Here is a 21,761-nt window from a genome sequence, read left to right as displayed (position 1 = left end):
TCACCAGAAATGTCCCTCACAAACTGCACGTATGTGAGGAATCGAACCGAGTCATGTCTGTGACGAGCGAACGGCTATTCCACCGCTCATTGAAAACTAAATTAGAGGTGAGAGAAGACTAACACAAAATTACGTAGCCGATCCATAGTGTTTGCAAACATGCCTTATATACCAATCGAAACATGTTGTTTGGCACTGATTTTCCTAGTGATTGTATTACCCTGTGCACTTTCCTATTAGAAAGTCTTAAAGAATGAGCGCTAGTTTTATTGATATACAACTATTTTTCTGTATAAGCGACGTTTCCATATTGATTCTAATGTCGTTGTCAAGCATGAATGTCGAAACGTCACCTATACAGAATAAAGGAGTTGTGTATCCATAAAAGTAATCTCCATTCTCCATCTGCCCAACTTCTAGAATGCCAATCAATAAATTAAAAAATCTTATTTGACACAATGTTCAGTATTAAGACAGAAAAAGCTTCTCGACGTTATGTTATTGTGTACGAGTAAAAGTGTTAATACCAAGCACTATCCTAACTACCCATGTCTCACATCAATGTTTAACATCTGACACAAATGGATCGGTTTCTCACTTCGTTACACGCGCATGAAACAGGCTCCATCCTGTTTTCAGATGACGCTATCATTTTAAAACTCATTCATCCTAATATTTTCAAGGTTTATAACAATTTGTTTTTAACTTTATTGATATTACATTTGCAATATCGGTGATATGCGCGATTTGTTTTAAAAAGAAAAATGGGTTATTTTCAAAATATACTGGCATGATCATCCAACTGATGTGCCTGTTGCGAACGAAATATTCATTACCCAACAAAGCTATGTTGCGCGTAGGATTGTTGTTGGTGTTGCTGCGGTTATCCTCAGCGACACTGATTTCGATAGAAGCAGAGATTTCTCGAGGTAGACATGTGATGAAAAGGGAGAACGCCTCCAATGGCAAGACCGCCTTGGTGAAGGAGGGGGACGTCCTGTCATACAGATTTTGCCTCCGTCAATCGACCCAAGCCATCTTGAAAGATGTTGTGTTTCCCAATGACGGCAATGAGGACCATGTCTTGATCACCCTAGACCAAGAAATAATCGGCTCGTTCACTTCTGAAAGCAAGTCTGGAGGTGGTTACTTGTGGAATGTTATGAAAAACTGGAAATATGGGTACAAGGTCTTTAAAGGGAGGCATTCACCGTCTCAAGATGAAAGTTACTGAGAGTGACGCGTAAGGCACTGAAATAGTCAAGATATTGATTGAAATCGATGACCCTTTAGTGACGTCGGAATCAGCAGTTCTTAACTGCTCCTTGCCTTGTATAAAGAATCCGCTGCCTCTCGTGAGCAACGCCGATCGGTCTGTGACTGACGGCTACATCTTGCAGAAGAGCTATCCTACTCTTTGTGAACAATGTTGACATTCAACTGTTCCATGGCAGCGTTAGAGAGTACAGCGTCAATGCATACAAAGATGTTCAAAACCTGAGACATGAAGATACAAAAAACTGCCCGTTTCTTGATCTAGTTTACTGGAAATTTGAGGACGTTCCATTGGAAGACCTTTTCATGTCGCCTAAGGTCTCAAACCGGGCCACTCTTACCGTCAACCATGACGATGCTAACAGCAACCACACCATGTTTTCTTTTCAAGTACTTTTCCATCTGGCCGGAAGGACCGAGGGTCACATCGACTCGGAGGTCGGATCGAAGCTGATACTTAGACTAGGCGGATTAACGTCTACAGCAAATGTTACAGTCTTGTACAAAGAAAGAAAATCAGGTCTCATTTTCAAGGAAACTACTGTACAATTTTCAGGATCTTCACAGTCTCACAAATGGACCATCGCCGATTTCATGTGGTTTGAGAAGCAAAAAAAAAATGAAATCATCCTGAAGATCTCCACGATTCAGACTAACGGTATCATCATGGATGACTTTCATTTGGAACGACGTCACATGGGTCCAGATAAACCGTTTGATATGTACAAGGACGAAGAGGTGGTCATTGAGGGCGTTGACATGGACTTCTGGTGGCTAGCGCCTAACTCAATGAAGGTGACCTGTGCCCTGGAATGAGACGTGAGGTCAGGTGTTTGTTCTGTACCAGGATGGCAATGTTCGTCTTCTTCCTCCAGTACCTCCTGCTGCAGACTGGATTCCCTTTGGAACATCCGTCATCGTTGGTCAAACTTTGTCCTGTGACTTCCGGCAACTTCTCCCATTGCGTCTGTCGTCGTCAACCCTGACACACTGGTTCTCGACGTGACGTACCGTGATGGCGGAAAGGAGGAAAGGATGAGTATAACAAAACCTAGTAGAAGGTCGCGTCAGGTAACCTCTGAGCGACCATTGACCGTCCAATAAAACGCGAGATGATTAAATAGATTTAACCAATCAGACAACGGCTACTATTTAGGGATCGGAGGGACTTTCAAAATATTCAGGTCACTGACACAGATCTCTCCAAAAACAAAAATCCACATAAAACACAGTTACTTGACCTGCAGCATTTACGTTTTAGTGTTTCAGTTGACATGATTACCATTAGCTAATATTTCCGCAAGATAATATCCTTGAATATTGCCAAAACACTATTTTCAGCCACTGTTTACTCACCCTTGTCATGGTTGTACGTACGCCGTGTGCATCACCTGGAACATAGCATTCGGAATTGTTCGAGTACGAACCTTTTCGAGACACAAAGTTCAAAAGGTATGTGCGAATGTGCACTTTCGCGATTTGGTAAGCTGTGTTTTGATTGGTCAATCTCAAAGGTTACCTGACGCGACCTCCCATAAGGTTTTGTTAGACTCAGTAGTAGAATGTAACGAAAAGTACTGAGGATACGTTTACTTAGACTGGGCTATGCAAGCGCCCCTGTTTTGAAGAGAGATGTTCCGTATGCACGAACGCCTTCAACGGTTAACAGCTTCTAATGTTTCATTGGGAAAGATTTCCATACGGAGTAGGGTAGAATATACAAAGGTTATGTGCAGACAGCAATATTGTCGTTGCTGAACTGTTGAAATGCATTTATTTGATGATGAATGATTTTCAGCCCAGAGGGCTAGTTTCAAGATTTACAGTGTCACCGTCAAAGTGTTTTTCGCTTTTAAGTCCCTGTGGTACATATCGTTGAGTCTTAACCCGTAGTCACATTCTTAGAAATACCTGGCTGCGAACAGTAATTTCATAATACATCTCCGATTAAAACCGGAGATCCTGTCTCAACAAGACTACCCGTGAAGATCCGGGAGAGAGTTGGTCTTCAGTAAACCCATGCTTGTTGTAAAGGCGACAAACGGGCTCGAGTGGTTTGACCTGTTTGACACACGTCATCGTATCCCAATTACACAGAACGATGCTCGTGATGTTGATCACTGGATTGTCTGGTTCAAACTCGATTATTTACAGATTACTGCCATATAACTGGAATATTGCTAAGTGCGACGTAAAATAGACATAACCAACCAACAAACCAGTCTCAACAAAACACAGCACGTTGACGTATTGTGATCCCCATGACGTATCACTAAGATAAACTCCTCTAACACCGGTGGGGTGACGACACATTTCAGATGATAATGAAGTAGACTTACATTTGAACATATGTCCAGTGAAACCAGCCACAACTAAGAAACACTGTACATTGAGGCACAGGGCGAAAAATGACTGTCGGTACCCAACGACAAAACCTAACAGCTCAGCTATTCAAGATAGTCATTCATTTCAAATCTAACACAGTGCTTGGGAAGGCATGTTTACCCTCTTGACAAGGACCTGGTTGCGTTACTGATATTCACCGATCCACACATGTAGTTTTCACTGCAATTACTGCCTCCTATCTATTTGGACGGTTAATTGTATTCCTGAGCTTCGGCGTTTTATATGTACCTACATCATCGTGCTGTTGTGGACCCTAATTCATATACAGCCTGACTGGATGTTATAACACTGGAGAGGTATGCATAAATTGAGAGAAATTGTGAATTATGTTGTCAGTGTTTCCAATTAGATTGAAATCTTCTTCCTTTCTGTACAGTTCAGTGGCTTCATTTCAACCATACTACGCCAACGTTAAAAAATATACCACCGGAAAAGATCATCTGTTGCTTTTGTTTTCGAGTTGCAAGAATCCAAAATAAAACATTCACGTATATTTGGTTTACCAGTCAATCAGCCGATTAGAACAGCCGTGTCGTGCAAGAATGTATCATGTTCCTCTGCCATACCATCACGCAGTTCTATAAATATAAATGTGATAATTTCGTATTAATGACCTGAAATATTTCTACATTTCCCTTGATATTCAGAATAATATTCCTGCACGTTTAATTCACAATTCCTTCCACAGTATTCGGTGCACACTAATTATGATAATATATATGTCCTGACATTTCTTGCGATTCCGTTTATAGAAATACAAATTGCTGTGGCATGTGATTAAATACATGAGCACATGGCCACAGGTTAATTAAATACATGGATACACGCCCTCTCCGTAGGTGGTAAGAAACAAACCCACACGCCCTCTCCAGGTGGTTTTTAAATACAAGGACACATGCAATTCTCACAGGTGATTAAGTGCAAGACCACATGCCATTCTCACAGGTTAAAAAAGTACAAGAACACATGCTATGTTCATAGGGGACCGGCATTAAGTTCAAGGACACACGCCATCTCAACAGGTGATTATGTAAAAGGACACTTACCATTCTCACAGGTGATTAATTATAAGTACACAGACACATGCCATTCTCACAGGTGATTAAGTACAAAAACACATACCATCAGGTGATAGTTCAAAACGCTAATCCCACGTGTGGTCAAATACAAGACCACACACTATCCATAAAAAAACGTCAGTAAGTTGCAGACCGACCAATCAGTGAAACAGCCACAACCACATAGAAATGTATGCCTTGTGTCAAGATGTTGGATACTCCTCTCGCTAAAAGGGATTACTTGTTCACCTTAACTATCAGTAAAAACCGCTTCCTTCTACTTGACTGCAAAGCAAACACTTTATTTCCAGATTTCCCATGTAGCAAACCAATCATGTCATCTTTGATATTAGGGTGAAACACAATATCCAAGAAACTACCGGTATATACGAGTGAACATTTAGAATGTAGTGGGCACCTATCGTCTGTTCCTGTATCATTACTTACTATATTTTATAAATGGCGAGAGAAGTAAACCGGGAGCATATACGTGGTTTAACTGGGACGACAAAGAATGTTTTTGGCTCTAACTTTTAAGTGTTACCGTTGTTAACTGCAGTTAACTATAGTCTTTCAAGGCTTTCAAATCACTTCTTTGAGTGACATGTTTATAAATTGGTGAAGCAGACACAGGCAAACTTTATAGATTAACAACTAGTCGATTTTATTCGATTTTGCGACGTTTTGATCCAGATTCTTGCATCATTGACAAGCATGTATGAGTCAAATAAATGACACTTACGTTCTTGACAACAATACACGAATCTGTATCCGAAGTTGTTTATCCATAAAGTTATCCGTATCGCTTTCAAATCAGACTGATGCTAATGCATCCCAGTCTAAAGGACATAGCAGCGGGATATCGGCTAATAGGCCGACACTTCTTATTTGTTTATGATTACAAATGCATTAGTCGTTGGGTTGGGCTTCAGCACATTGGCTTTTATCTACGTTATCACTGCTGCGAGAAGTGTAATTTACCCTGCTGACAACAGCGGCGACACGTTTAATCCAGATATCAACGTGGAGCAAATAAGGTGTAATACCATACTTTGTAGTACACCTGTTTGAAAGTGCTCCGCTGGCTCAACATACTGAGTAGAAAGCTAATGCCAACGATGTTTACGGCATTTATCATATTCCCGTTGTTGGCAGTAACGTCATCAGCGACGGAGATGACGATCGAGGCAGAGACGTCACGGGGGCATCATCCTATACACCATCGAGTTGAAGCTTCAGGCTTGAAAGCGGTGTATCTTCATGAAGGTGAAACCTTGTCCTTCCCGTTCTGTTTGAGGCAGGAAACTAATGTAACAGTAAAATCAGTGGGTTATTCTAACGACGGCGGCTCTGACGAAATCATCATATCTATAGGGAAAGTGTACCTTGGATCACTGACATCAGTTGAGCAGTTTGGAGGAGGTGCTTTGTGGAACACGTTTAAGACCTCAGGACAAGTTGGTGCTCCTATTCTCCTAGGTAGCGGCATTCATAGAATCCGACTGAAAGTGACACGATCAGATAAGTATGGTGTAGAGGTGGATAACATATTGCTCGATGTAGGAGATACGTCAATTACACCTCACTCGAAAACATTTTCCTGTAAATTCCCATGCCTAAAGGACACACTGTTATTAAAGAGTCAGAAGCGAGGGCAGGTTTCTGATGGATACCTACTACAGCGCAGCTACCCGACCACCTGCGCCGAAGAGGATAACATTGATATCCCTGTCTTTCACAAGACGGTGACGGCATACACCGTCACAGCAACGTTGCCATCGTATCATTCCTTTCTGAATTCCAGAATGGAGGATACTTCCAACTGTCCTTTCCTTCCACCTAACTACTGGTTGTTCCGGAACGTGTCCTTGTATCAGCTTCTTCATTCCAGGCCACTTGTGTCCAATGGTGCCAAGTTTAGTGTCAGTGACAACGTGTCTGAGGAGATCAGTACACCTTTATCATTTCGCGTCGTCTTCAAACTGAAAGGACGATCTCAAGGATACATTGATTCGGATATTGGATCCAGGATTGACTTAACGCTTAGTGGACTGCAGAGTCCCGCGGATGTGGCGATGCTTTACAAAGGAAGAGCCGGTAACTATATTAAAGAACAGAGTGTCAGATTTACTGTAACGTCCCCTCACCACACATGGAACATCAACGACTTTACTTGGACTGAGAGTGGTAACAATGAGGTAATCCTGAAGATGTCCTCTTCTCAACATGACGACATCCTCGTTGAGCATTTCCAAATGGAGCGACGATACATGAGTCCAGATCAAGTTTTCACAATGTTTCAGAACGATGAGGCTGTAATTGAAGGAATCGATATCGACTTCTGGTGGAGAGCCCCAGAGACTATGAACATCAAGTTATCTACAACGGGTCAAACCTGGAACAACGTTGATTATTTTCGAATACTTTACCCTGTTCCCTGGAACGATACGTGGAGCCAAGTGTTTGTAATGTATCAGGATGGCAATGTTCGCCTTCTTCCAATCGTACCCCCAGCAATAGATTGGATTCCTTTTGGAACTTCTGTCATCATTGGTCAAACGAACGCTGAAGATTTCAGACCATCAGCGCCAATAAGGTCTGTTCTTATCGACCCGGAGACCTTGACATTTGACGTTACCTACATGGACGGTGGGAGGGCAACTTTGGAATTATCTCCCTTGGTTGAAAAAACGGAACTTTATGTCAATAACATGCATTTTAAAGGAAACACCAGCAGTCATCCGTTTGCAACTTTCCGCTCCATGCATGTCCGGGATGACTTCGACGATGCCGACAGCGTCACGACAGACAAAGAGGGACCCAAGCACGTACAGGATAGTTGGACTACGATGACAGGGACGTCTTTCCTCCTCCACAGACGGTGCCAGTCGGACCACCTCACGCAAAGTCCGGATATAAGACTGGACATTAACAGAGCTTGAACCTTTCCACTGAGTGTAAAACAACTTACAGAATTGATACCATCATGTCGCATACTATCCATTCATTATTGCAATGAACAGCAATAATGCTTAAGGTAGGTGTTACGATCATGTGAAAAGAAAAAGAACGTTACCTATCTCTGCACATATGTTTGCTTTTCACCTTTCATATTCGCAACATTTTAAAACACATGGCATCTGAAACTGTTCGGCACAGTTCTTATAAATGTTTATAAAATGTAGTAAAGTTTTAAGAAAGCGTTACTGTTATGCCACAAAGCCATATGTTGCTACACTTTTGCACATAAATTTGAATACATGCGAAGCCCTGGAAGTTACTGAAATGAAGGAACGCTAACTGATGGTTGCCATTTTGTTTCTGCAAATAGACATTGGTATTGAACTATATGAAGTATGTATGTCATCAATTTTAGCATCGCGTTCACGTGCTTGCTACGTTCTTGAAAATATTCAATACGTAAAATGTAATGGCAGACAAGGATAAGGTGGACCGTCGCAGAGAACTCGTTTACAAGAAGTAGTCGGTGTACGGCACTGAGCAAACCCATTTGCTTTGTGAAAAGTAGAATAGACAGGTGCACGTGCACTGCATGACGATGAAACTGATTCCGCGAGAAGCTGCCCACGCCTTGCTAATAAGACTATCACGTAGTCGGTGCAGCAAGTTGGCAGTACACTACACGTGATCGTGGACAACATGCCCACATGGCAAGCGCCAGTGGGCGGCATTCATGCATGCTTACACGGGTCAAATGTGAGATCGGTACTCAGCTTATCCTTGTTTGCCAGTATGTATGTTGCAACATGCGTTACGCATACATCATCTTGTAAGTGCATGTGTATAGTCAGGTTTTCGGCTTTGTGGTGTATTTATAGGTGCTTTGGGTATCTCTGTATTTGTCATGTGTGCAAGGCAATAAATGAATGTAAATCCTTGGCATGTGTTTCTTGGTTCTCAACCAGTATTGATATGAGTTCTTATATAAAATACCATATATAAAGAAATACCAAGGATAATTATGCATACTATTAGATACATTATCTGACGCCAGCGAAAGAAGTTTGTTGCAGACAATCATATTTTCTGATGCAGGTAAAGGTTTCAACAATCATTATTATTTCGTTACGAACCGACCATGTGTCCGTTTGGAGATGGAGAATGTTTATATAACGCCACCTCACTACATTCAAGCACACACGCACGCACACCTCACTTGCCAAGCCCCCCCCCCCCCTGGTGCGGCGGGGTCTCAACACCGAAGACCCGGGTTCGATTCCCTACATAGCTACAATGTGTGAAGCCCATTTCTGTTGTTCCCCACCGTGATATCGATGGTCCCTGGTATGGTGATCTACCATCAGTTGTTGACAATCAGTGGCCTGTTTTGATATTGTACCGTCTTGTATTAGTAAAAATCTTCTAAAATGACCCCAGTGTATGTAATTAAGTTTAACTCACTCACTCACCGTGATATGTCTAGAATATTACTAAAAGCGGCGTCAAACTACATTTATTCATCCACCAGCTTCCACACTGATATCCACATTGAAACTCAGTTCATGCTTATCCTCGTAAGAATATCATTCTACTAACTTGGGGAAACGCACATTCAGTTTGGAGCAGTTAAGTGTGGTGATATGAATAAACTCGACATCATGATATAAATGCAGTTAGTAATAGCAACATGTATTGTTGGTGTAAGCGTCTGGCGTTTTTAAGGCGTTTGAATTGCTTATTAGCTATAGCAGTGTAAGAATTACAACCACAATTTTTACTGCGAAACAATGTAATGGCCTTTTACAGTAGCCCATACGTAGCCACGTGGCTGGAGATAGTCAACCAGGATAGTCAAATATGTACGACGCTTTCAGTAATGTTCCTGCTATGTGAAGGCAGCTTGTAAGCGATTGTGTGAAACCGAATGGACATCCGGAACATCGACATACGCTCAAGTGAAATACGATGTTACACACAGCAGTTAACAAGTTAGCCAAACCATCCGATGCCGATAGTCTGCTCTTATATGAAGCCTATATGTGTTGCTTAAGACAGTGTTTTCTGTCAAGCAGGTTAGATGTTACTCAACTGTAGTAAATGATCAGTTTTAGTACGCATTTTACCTTGCAAGGGTAAGCGTCAAGCGACGATGAAGTATATTCCAGTGCAGTGTTTGACAGACAAAGTTCAACGAGGGCATATTGCATAGGCGTGTTCCTGTTACGCTGTTACTCTGTTACTTAGGGAGGTGGGGCAGCTTAGTGGTTCACTCGTAACGCCGAAGGCCCGGGTTCGATTCTCCACATGGGTACAACGTGTCAGGCCCGTTTCTAGTGTCCCTTACCGTGCCTTGATATTGCAGGAATATTGCTAAAAGCGGCGTAAAACCATACTCACTCACCACACCGTTACTAAAACCGGTTTGTGCCAAAGTGATGAAGTCAGCAGTGACGAAGTTAGGACGGACGTTGTTTGAAACAGGTTCCAGCAAAACCCTGATTATTGCCTATCTTTAATAATTTTACAGTTTGGAGGAACTCATCGAGACTGATGCGGTGCAGAGAAACTAAGTATAATATTGGAGCAGAATGGGGAATGTGATCATTTTATCCGTGAGGGAAGCAACTCCACAGTGCTTATGTATCATGAAGAGCAGACTGTCTTCTTCCTGTTTTCTCTTTCCCTTCACGTAAAGCGGCGTTATATAATGACTTCGGTGTAATGCAAACATTTCATCTTACCCCTTACACTCAATTAAATTATCATAGTTGATGTCAGATAATTTAATATTAGTTTCCTCATCACAGAGTATTTAGGTAATATGAGAACATGGACGAGACATCAAAATAAGGAAACTTGGAATATTGCTGGACATGAAGGGAAAATTGATTATGGGAGTCAAGGCATCGATGTAATTATGAAACGCATTAATTACATTGTAAAATTTCGACAGCGTAAATATGTGTGCTATTTCGTTAAGTTTATTGCATAATCAAGATAGATGTTGATGGTTTCTCATGGAGTAGAAAATACCGGTACATGTAACCTGTAACCTGTTAGGTTGTCAAATTAACTAATCATAGGAAAGCGAACCTTCATATGTAGATGACGTTTTTTTCCCCGCTCCTTCACAGAATCATTACTTTATGACAATAAGTTATACATGACATATATGAACAAGTGCATGTCTTGTATCCCCGACTAACAGGCTGTTCTTGTTGTTGATACGTCATTATAGACGAGGTCTTCAGCAACCCATACTTGTCTCAAGAACAGACTAATGGGACTGGGTGGTCAGACTCACTTAAATGGTTTAATCATGATATCCCAATTCAGTAGATCGATGCCATTGATGTCATCATTGGATTATCTGTTCCAGAAATGATTATTTACAGATCGCTGTCATATAGCTGGAGCATTGCTAATGCAGTATTAAACAACAGTGTTGTTGATACTGTACTCGGGTATAAAGCTTCAGTAATACAATCAGTAATACTCACTGAAGTATGAACGTAATGCCATACATATATGTCCATTAGTCGTACATTTTACCGAAATCGAGCGCGTTTACCCTTAACATTTACAAAATAGCTAACGTCTGTGGATAGCACTTTGAAATATACTGGACAAAATAATTTAGGGACTTTGGCATTTTAACTATTGACATTTCATCAGATTGTCAATGAATAAATCGATCATTATTCATAATTTCTAAATTTACATATATCCCTATCAATGTTTGTCCAGTATACAAGTTCACTGACGTTGAGACTGAAAACTAAGATCAGTTTTGCTCAATTGTTCCGATGGGTATTTTCGAGGCGCTTCCACAAATTTCTTCACACTGTTCATGAAGCTTCTGACAATCTGCAGTTGATGCACTTTCCTTAAACTGTCCATTTACCTCTCCTATACTGTCCATTTACCACCTTTATACTGTTCATTTACCTCTCCTATACGGTTCATTTACCTCCATTTACCTACCTTATACTGTTCAAGTATAAGTGCACTTTATAAGGAAGGTAAACAAAAACAGTGTAAGGGGGCAAATGAACGTTATACGGAAGGAAAAAAAAGTTTGATGTGGGTAAAAGAACAGTATATAGACGGTGAATGAAAAGTATAAAGAAGATAAATGAACAGTATGAGAGAGGTAAATGAAGAGTATACCTCCCTCATACTGTTCATTTACCTCTCTTATACTGTTCATTTACCTCTCTTATACAGTTCATTTACCTGCATTTACCTACCTTATACTGTTCAAGTATAAATGAACGTTATAAGGAAGGTAAAAAAAAAACAAAAACAGTGCAACGGGAAAAAAGAACAGTATTCGAAAGGTAAATGAACAGTATAAAGAAGGTAAATGACAGTATAAGGGAGGCAAATGAACGTTATACGGAAGGTAAAAAAAGTTTGATGTGGGTAAAAGAACAGTATAAAGAAGATAAATGAACAGTATGAGAGAGGTAAAGGAACAGTATAAGAGAGATAAATTAAGAGTATGCCTCCCGCATACCGTCCATTTACCTCTCTTATACTGTTCATTTACTTCTCTCATACTGTTCACTTATCTTCTTTATACTTTTCATTCACCTTCTATATACTGTTCATTTACCTCCCTTAAACTGTTTTGTACCTTCCTTATAATGCTCATTTACCTCTTTTATAATGTTCATTTTCCTCCTACCCTGGTTCGAGGTTCGAGGTAGAATAGGCCTTCAGCAACGCATGCTTGCCATAAAAGGCGACCATGCTTGTCGTAAGAAGCGACTAACGGTATCAGGCGTCCCGTGGTCAAGCTCGGTTGACACGTCATCGGTTCCCAATTGCGTAGATCAATGGTCATGCTGTTGATCACTGGATTGTCTGGTCCAGACTCGAATATTTACAGACCGCCGCCATATAGCTGAAATCTTGCTGAGTGCGACGCAAAACTGAACTCACTCATTTTCGTCCCTTATACTCTTCATTTACCTTCCTTCTACAGTTCTTTTTACCACATTAATTTCCTTATTCTGTTTGATTGCATCCCCAATACTATTCATTTACCTACCTTAAACTGTTCAGATACCTTCCAAATACTGTTCATTTACCTTCCTCATAGTTTTCAATTGCCTTATATTGTCTTTACCTTTCTCATACTCTTCCTTTACCTCCGTTCTACTGCTTATTCACTATCATTTCTTTTAATATTCATTTACTTCTCTTATGCCAATTACCTTTATATTTTTCATTCCCCTCCCTTTTACTCTTCATTAACCTTTTGTATACCGTTTTTACCTCCCTTACGCTGCTTATTTACCTTCCTTATAATGTTTATTTACCTTTCTTGTATTGTTCATTTGCCTCATTATTTTCCTCCTCCTTTATACTATTCATTTTCCTACCTTAAACTGTTCATTTTCTGATAGTGCTTATTTACCTTCCTCATACTGGTCATATACCTCCCTGATATTGTTCAGTTACCTTCCTTATACTGGTCATATACCTCCCTGATATTGTTCAGTTACCTTCCTCATACTGGTCATATACCTCCCTGATATTGTTCAGTTACCTTCCTTATACTGGTCATATACCTCCCTGATATTGTTCAGTTACCTTCCTCATACTGGTCATATACCTCCCTGATATTGTTCAGTTACCTTCCTTATACTGGTCATATACCTCCCTGATATTGTTCAGTTACCTTCCTCATACTGGTCATATACCTCCCTGATATTGTTCAGTTACCTTCCTCATACTGGTCATATACCTCCCTGATATTGTTCAGTTACCTTCCTTATACTGGTCATATACCTCCCTGATATTGTTCAGTTACCTTCCTCATACTGGTCATATACCTCCCTGATATTGTTCAGTTACCTTCCTTATACTGGTCATATACCTCCCTGATATTGTTCAGTTACCTTCCTTATACTGGTCATATACCTCCCTGATATTGTTCAGATACCTTCCTCATACTGGTCATATACCTCCCTGATATTGTTCAGTTACCTTCCTTATACTGGTCATATACCTCCCTGATATTGTTCAGTTACCTTCCTCATACTGGTCATATACCTCCCTGATATTGTTCAGTTACCTTCCTCATACTGGTCATATACCTCCCTGATATTGTTCAGTTACCTTCCTTATACTGGTCATATACCTCCCTGATATTGTTCAGTTACCTTCCTCATACTGGTCATATACCTCCCTGATATTGTTCAGTTACCTTCCTCATACTGGTCATATACCTCCCTGATATTGTTCAGCTACCTTCCTCATACTGGTCATATACCTCCCTGATATTGTTCAGTTACCTTCTTATACTGGTCATATACCTCCCTGATATTGTTCAGTTACCTTCCTCATACTGGTCATATACCTCCCTGATATTGTTCAGTTACCTTCCTCATACTGGTCATATACCTCCCTGATATTGTTCAGTTACCTTCCTCATACTGGTCATATACCTCCCTGATATTGTTCAGTTACCTTCCTTATACTGGTCATATACCTCCCTGATATTGTTCAGATACCTTCCTTATACTGGTCATATACCTCCCTGATATTGTTCAGATACCTTCCTTATACTGGTCATATACCTCCCTGATATTGTTCAGTTACCTTCCTTATACTGGTCATATACCTCCCTGATATTGTTCAGTTACCTTCCTCATACTGGTCATATACCTCCCTGATATTGTTCAGTTACCTTCCTCATACTGGTCATATACCTCCCTGATATTGTTCAGTTACCTTCCTCATACTGGTCATATACCTCCCTGATATTGTTCAGTTACCTTCCTCATACTGGTCATATACCTCCCTGATATTGTTCAGTTACCTTCCTCATACTGGTCATATACCTCCCTGATATTGTTCAGCTACCTTCCTCATACTGGTCATATACCTCCCTGATATTGTTCAGTTACCTTCTTATACTGGTCATATACCTCCCTGATATTGTTCAGTTACCTTCCTCATACTGGTCATATACCTCCCTGATATTGTTCAGTTACCTTCCTCATACTGGTCATATACCTCCCTGATATTGTTCAGTTACCTTCCTCATACTGGTCATATACCTCCCTGATATTGTTCAGTTACCTTCCTTATACTGGTCATATACCTCCCTGATATTGTTCAGATACCTTCCTTATACTGGTCATATACCTCCCTGATATTGTTCAGATACCTTCCTTATACTGGTCATATACCTCCCTGATATTGTTCAGTTACCTTCCTTATACTGGTCATATACCTCCCTGATATTGTTCAGTTACCTTCCTCATACTGGTCATATACCTCCCTGATATTGTTCAGTTACCTTCCTTATACTGGTCATATACCTCCCTGATATTGTTCAGTTACCTTCCTCATACTGGTCATATACCTCCCTGATATTGTTCAGTTACCTTCCTTATACTGGTCATATACCTCCCTGATATTGTTCAGATACCTTCCTCATACTGGTCATATACCTCCCTGATATTGTTCAGTTACCTTCCTTATACTGGTCATATACCTCCCTGATATTGTTCAGATACCTTCCTTATACTGGTCATATACCTCCCTGATATTGTTCAGTTACCTTCCTTATACTGGTCATATACCTCCCTGATATTGTTCAGTTACCTTCCTTATACTGGTCATATACCTCCCTGATATTGTTCAGATACCTTCCTCATACTGGTCATATACCTCCCTGATATTGTTCAGTTACCTTCCTTATACTGGTCATATACCTCCCTGATATTGTTCAGTTACCTTCCTTATACTGGTCATATACCTCCCTGATATTGTTCAGTTACCTTCCTCATACTGGTCATATACCTCCCTGATATTGTTCAGTTACCTTCCTTATACTGGTCATATACCTCCCTGATATTGTTCAGATACCTTCCTTATACTGGTCATATACCTCCCTGATATTGTTCAGTTACCTTCCTTATACTGGTCATATACCTCCCTGATATTGTTCAGTTACCTTCCTTATACTGGTCATATACCTCCCTGATATTGTTCAGATACCTTCCTCATACTGGTCATATACCTCCCTGATATTGTTCAGTTACCTTCCTTATACTGGTCATATACCTCCCTGATATTGTTCAGTTACCTTCCTTATACTGGTCATATACCTCCCTGATATTGTTCAGTTACCTTCCTCATACTGGTCATATACCTCCCTGATATTGTTCAGATACCTTCCTTATACTGGTCATATACCTCCCATATACTGTTCAGTTACCTTCCTTATACTGGTCATATACCTCCCTGATATTGTTCAGTTACCTTCCTCATACTGGTCATATACCTCCCTGACATTGTTCAGATACCTTCCTTATACTGGTCATATACCTCCCTGATATTGTTCAGTTACCTTCCTTATACTGGTCATATACCTCCCTGATATTGTTCAGATACCTTCCTTATACTGGTCATATACCTCCCTGATATTGTTCAGTTACCTTCCTCATACTGGTCATATACCTCCCTGATATTGTTCAGTTACCTTCCTCATACTGGTCATATACCTCCCTGATATTGTTCAGTTACCTTCCTTATACTGGTCATATACCTCCCTGATATTGTTCAGTTACCTTCCTTATACTGGTCATATACCTCCCTGATATTGTTCAGATACCTTCCTCATACTGGTCATATACCTCCCTGATATTGTTCAGTTACCTTCCTCATACTGGTCATATACCTCCCTGATATTGTTCAGTTACCTTCCTCATACTGGTCATATACCTCCCTGATATTGTTCAGTTACCTTCCTTATACTGGTCATATACCTCCCTGATATTGTTCAGTTACCTTCCTTATACTGGTCATATACCTCCCTGATATTGTTCAGTTACCTTCCTTATACTGGTCATATACCTCCCTGATATTGTTCAGTTACCTTCCTGATACTGGTCATATACCTCCCTGATATTGTTCAGTTACCTTCCTTATACTGGTCATATACCTCCCTGATATTGTTCAGTTACCTTCCTCATACTGGTCATATACCTCCCTGATATTGTTCAGTTACCTTCCTCATACTGGTCATATACCTCCCTGATATTGTTCAGTTACCTTCCTCATACTGGTCATATACCTCCCTGATATTGTTCAGATACCTTCCTCATACTGGTCATATACCTCCCTGATATTGTTCAGTTACCTTCCTTATACTGGTCATATACCTCCCTGATATTGTTCAGTTACCTTCCTTATACTGGTCATATACCTCCCTGATATTGTTCAGTTACCTTCCTTATACTGGTCATATACCTCCCTGATATTGTTCAGTTACCTTCCTTATACTGGTCATATACCTCCCTGATATTGTTCAGTTACCTTCCTCATACTGGTCATATACCTCCCTGATATTGTTCAGATACCTTCCTTATACTGGTCATATACCTCCCTGATATTGTTCAGTTACCTTCTTTATACTGGTCATATACCTCCCTGATATTGTTCAGTTACCTTCCTCATACTGGTCATATACCTCCCTGATATTGTTCAGATACCTTCCTTATACTGGTCATATACCTCCCTGATATTGTTCAGTTACCTTCCTTATACTGGTCATATACCTCCCTGATATTGTTCAGTTACCTTCCTCATACTGGTCATATACCTCCCTGATATTGTTCAGTTACCTTCCTTATACTGGTCATATACCTCCCTGATATTGTTCAGTTACCTTCCTCATACTGGTCATATACCTCCCTGATATTGTTCAGTTACCTTCCTCATACTGGTCATATACCTCCCTGATATTGTTCAGATACCTTCCTCATACTGGTCATATACCTCCCTGATATTGTTCAGTTACCTTCCTCATACTGGTCATATACCTCCCTGATATTGTTCAGTTACCTTCCTCATACTGGTCATATACCTCCCTGATATTGTTCAGATACCTTCCTTATACTGGTCATATACCTCCCTGATATTGTTCAGTTACCTTCCTCATACTGGTCATATACCTCCCTGATATTGTTCAGTTACCTTCCTTATACTGGTCATATACCTCCCTGATATTGTTCAGTTACCTTCCTCATACTGGTCATATACCTCCCTGATATTGTTCAGATACCTTCCTCATACTGGTCATATACCTCCCTGATATTGTTCAGTTACCTTCCTTATACTGGTCATATACCTCCCTGATATTGTTCAGTTACCTTCCTCATACTGGTCATATACCTCCCTGATATTGTTCAGATACCTTCCTTATACTGGTCATATACCTCCCTGATATTGTTCAGTTACCTTCCTTATACTGGTCATATACCTCCCTGATATTGTTCAGATACCTTCCTTATACTGGTCATATACCTCCCTGATATTGTTCAGTTACCTTCCTTATACTGGTCATATACCTCCCTGATATTGTTCAGTTACCTTCCTTATACTGGTCATATACCTCCCTGATATTGTTCAGATACCTTCCTTATACTGGTCATATACCTCCCTGATATTGTTCAGTTACCTTCCTTATACTGGTCATATACCTCCCTGATATTGTTCAGATACCTTCCTTATACTGGTCATATACCTCCCTGATATTGTTCAGTTACCTTCCTCATACTGGTCATATACCTCCCTGATATTGTTCAGTTACCTTCCTCATACTGGTCATATACCTCCCTGATATTGTTCAGATACCTTCCTTATACTGGTCATATACCTCCCTGATATTGTTCAGTTACCTTCCTTATACTGGTCATATACCTCCCTGATATTGTTCAGTTACCTTCCTTATACTGGTCATATACCTCCCTGATATTGTTCAGTTACCTTCCTTATACTGGTCATATACCTCCCTGATATTGTTCAGTTACCTTCCTTATACTGGTCATATACCTCCCTGATATTGTTCAGTTACCTTCCTCATACTGGTCATATACCTCCCTGATATTGTTCAGTTACCTTCCTCATACTGGTCATATACCTCCCTGATATTGTTCAGTTACCTTCCTTATACTGGTCATATACCTCCCTGATATTGTTCAGTTACCTTCCTTATACTGGTCATATACCTCCCTGATATTGTTCAGTTACCTTCCTCATACTGGTCATATACCTCCCTGATATTGTTCAGTTACCTTCCTTATACTGGTCATATACCTCCCTGATATTGTTCAGTTACCTTCCTCATACTGGTCATATACCTCCCTGATATTGTTCAGTTACCTTCCTCATACTGGTCATATACCTCCCTGATATTGTTCAGATACCTTCCTTATACTGGTCATATACCTCCCTGATATTGTTCAGATACCTTCCTTATACTGGTCATATACCTCCCTGATATTGTTCAGTTACCTTCCTCATACTGGTCATATACCTCCCTGATATTGTTCAGTTACCTTCCTTATACTGGTCATATACCTCCCTGATATTGTTCAGTTACCTTCCTCATACTGGTCATATACCTCCCTGATATTGTTCAGTTACCTTCCTTATACTGGTCATATACCTCCCATATACTGTTCATTCCCCTCCCTTATACTCTTCATTTACCTTTTTATACTGTTCTTTTACCCCACCCCCCCCTTCCTACTGTTCATTCACCACATTATTTTCCTTAATCTATTTAATTGCTTCCCCTAGCTATACTATTCATTTACCTTCCTCATAGTTTCTATTTACCTTTCTTATTCTGTTTAATTACCCTCCTTATATTGTTCGTTTACCTTTCCTAGTGCTGTTCTTTTTACCTTAGTTATACTGTTCACCTGCTTTCCTTATACTTTTCATTTACCTTCCCTACACTATTCATTTGCCTTTCTCGAGCTGTTTGTTAACCTTCATTACACTGTTCATTTACCTTCATTATATTGCTCTTTTACCTTCCTTTTACCTGCCTTATGTTGTTTATTTGTCTTTCTTGTACTGTTCATTTACATTTTTAACTGTTCATTTACCTTCCTTATGCTTTTGAAGCACTTTGCTCTCTTTTGGTGATGCACCTTTCCCTGCAATGTTGATGTGCGTTGTGAGCTGGTTCTGGTCTTTTGGTGACATTGTTCGACGTGCTGGATGGTCGTCCTGGCCTGTTGGTGACACTTCATCCTGCTGGATGGCCGCCATTGCCTCTTGGAAATACTGTTCGTTATGTTAGAAGGAGGTTGTGGAACACTGACACACATACGCGCACACATTCGCACGTCAGTATATACGTGCAGTCATCCTCAACGCAAGTCCCAACCCCATTTCGTGTCACGTCACATATAACTACCTGCAGGCTAAACAGATTGCAACTGTCTCGCCGTCGTCACCGTTCTTGGCACTTTCTAAAACAACTTCATTTAAGATTATTATACATTTCAAAAGAAGTGTTAAACGTCACTGTTACCCTAAGCACCGAAGAAAGAAACGTTAAGCACACGCGACTCTTGACTCCGATCAAATATACTGTTCCAATAAGCGAGTCCAACATGACAGGTTTAATGGTCCTTGCAGGAGAGTACAGTTACGCCTTGGCCAACACATCATCATATCAAACACTTCAGCGAAGAGAATAAATAACTGTTTATACTGCTTAAACACAACTCATTATTTGCAATTTTGAACAGGCAGTAATTAGTGGTAAGCATATCAATAACACCGTTCGTGACACTCTGTATTAAAATATGTTAAAATAATTTTGTTTACTTTTAAAATGAAGACAACCCCGTCGTAAGGCACGGCGATTTCTGTGTCCCTACACTTGAACTCCCATCGTACGTTCAATAATATATCGATCATTAGGTGTTCATCCTCACCCAAAACCAACAAAACACCCCGTCTAATTATATCGTCCCCAATAACCCCAGAGGATGAGTTCAGTAGCATGTATTCCCACTCGACCATACTTGATGCCATACATTATCAGACTCAGGCCAACAATATAGTCATGCTTGAAGATATTTTCATCCGTTTTCCAGTGAATGCAAGTTAGAACATTTAAAAATCAAATAAAATGTACGCCATTTAAACCAACTGAATAAAACTGTTATGGTGATTAGCCAGTGTATTTATGCATGTCCGGTTTTATGTGACGAAGACCGGGATCTATACATGTATACCGTACATGTGAGGATATCAAAAGTCATAAGTAAAACAAGTGGAAACTAAACAAAGGAAATCAACAGCAAATCAACACTAGCTAGTTTCAAAGGACATTAAGAAAAGTGAAAGTTTAACATGGGAATCTAACGGTTAATCAAAGCGAATTTTTAAGAAGCAATGGAAATAATGAGGCGAAGAGGAACACACCCTGTTGTATTCCTCACAGTAATGTAAGACACTGATAACAACTCTCTCTTCTGTGTATCACGGTTAAAATCCATTAATTAATGCCTGTTACATTTTACTTCAAGCTGGTCAAAAAAGCCCCCAACCCCCCATCCCCCAAACAAACAAAAAAGCACCCCCACCCCTCCTCCCTTGCTATGTAAAACTCCAGTTTACGAGAGATGTCTTACCGTAAAGACAATTCGAAGTAGAAAACACATTATGTTTATGCCTTGAGGGTACTAACACACAATTTCCCACGCCTGTAATGTGTTTAAAGATGTTATCTGTACATGTATGCCAGAAATAAATAATGTCGTCCTTAATCATACACCTTTTGTTACCTGATAAGTCATACATGATAGCCTTTTTTAAAAAAAGGAAATACGCTCAAACATAACCTGCAAAATCAAACCCTGACTTGACATGAAATGCGAGATTGTAAAATGTCAATATTTAAATGAACCCCAGGCGCAAAGTAAAGAGAAACGCGGCTGTGGCAAAACGTGGCTGTACGTATTATCTAAGACGATGTAATACAAATGTTAAATACCACGCCTTAGCATGGTTACAAATTTTATATTTGGGATAAGACTTAATACAGTATAGGACAAATGAAAACACTCATTTAGATTGAGAAGTACACTACTGGCTTGAAGCACCTGATCGCCATCTTACTAAGAGTCACCCTTTGGGTAGGATATAAATGACTTGTGATTTATCAGTTTAAGTTAAAGTTTATTACCAAGAGCCTAACGCACAATGCCCTGTTTTGACTTCCTGGCCTGC

General features: G+C 40.2%; 1 protein-coding gene and 1 pseudogene across 1 annotated transcript; both read left to right on the top strand.

Moving 5' to 3' along the window:
• Positions 1 to 847: 847 nt before the first annotated feature.
• LOC137272076 (uncharacterized) lies at positions 848 to 2,379 on the top strand (annotated as a pseudogene).
• A 3,466-nt stretch (positions 2,380 to 5,845) lies between these two features.
• Positions 5,846 to 8,632, top strand: LOC137272975 (uncharacterized). Its single transcript, XM_067805414.1, has one exon. It carries the CDS (start codon positions 5,849 to 5,851, stop codon positions 7,679 to 7,681), a length of 1,833 nt encoding a protein of 610 aa, XP_067661515.1. The 5' UTR covers positions 5,846 to 5,848; the 3' UTR covers positions 7,682 to 8,632.
• Positions 8,633 to 21,761: the final 13,129 nt, after the last annotated feature.

Source organism: Haliotis asinina, chromosome 2, assembly GCF_037392515.1.
Source record: "Haliotis asinina isolate JCU_RB_2024 chromosome 2, JCU_Hal_asi_v2, whole genome shotgun sequence".
In the NCBI taxonomy this organism is placed as follows: Eukaryota; Metazoa; Mollusca; class Gastropoda; order Lepetellida; family Haliotidae; genus Haliotis; species Haliotis asinina.
This window is presented reverse-complemented; position numbering and strand designations above follow the sequence as displayed.

Excerpts from the sequence above, each read along its gene's own strand:
- LOC137272975 (XM_067805414.1), top strand. The coding sequence starts at position 5,849 with ATGCCAACGATGTTTACGGCATTTATCATATTCCCGTTGTTGGCAGTA.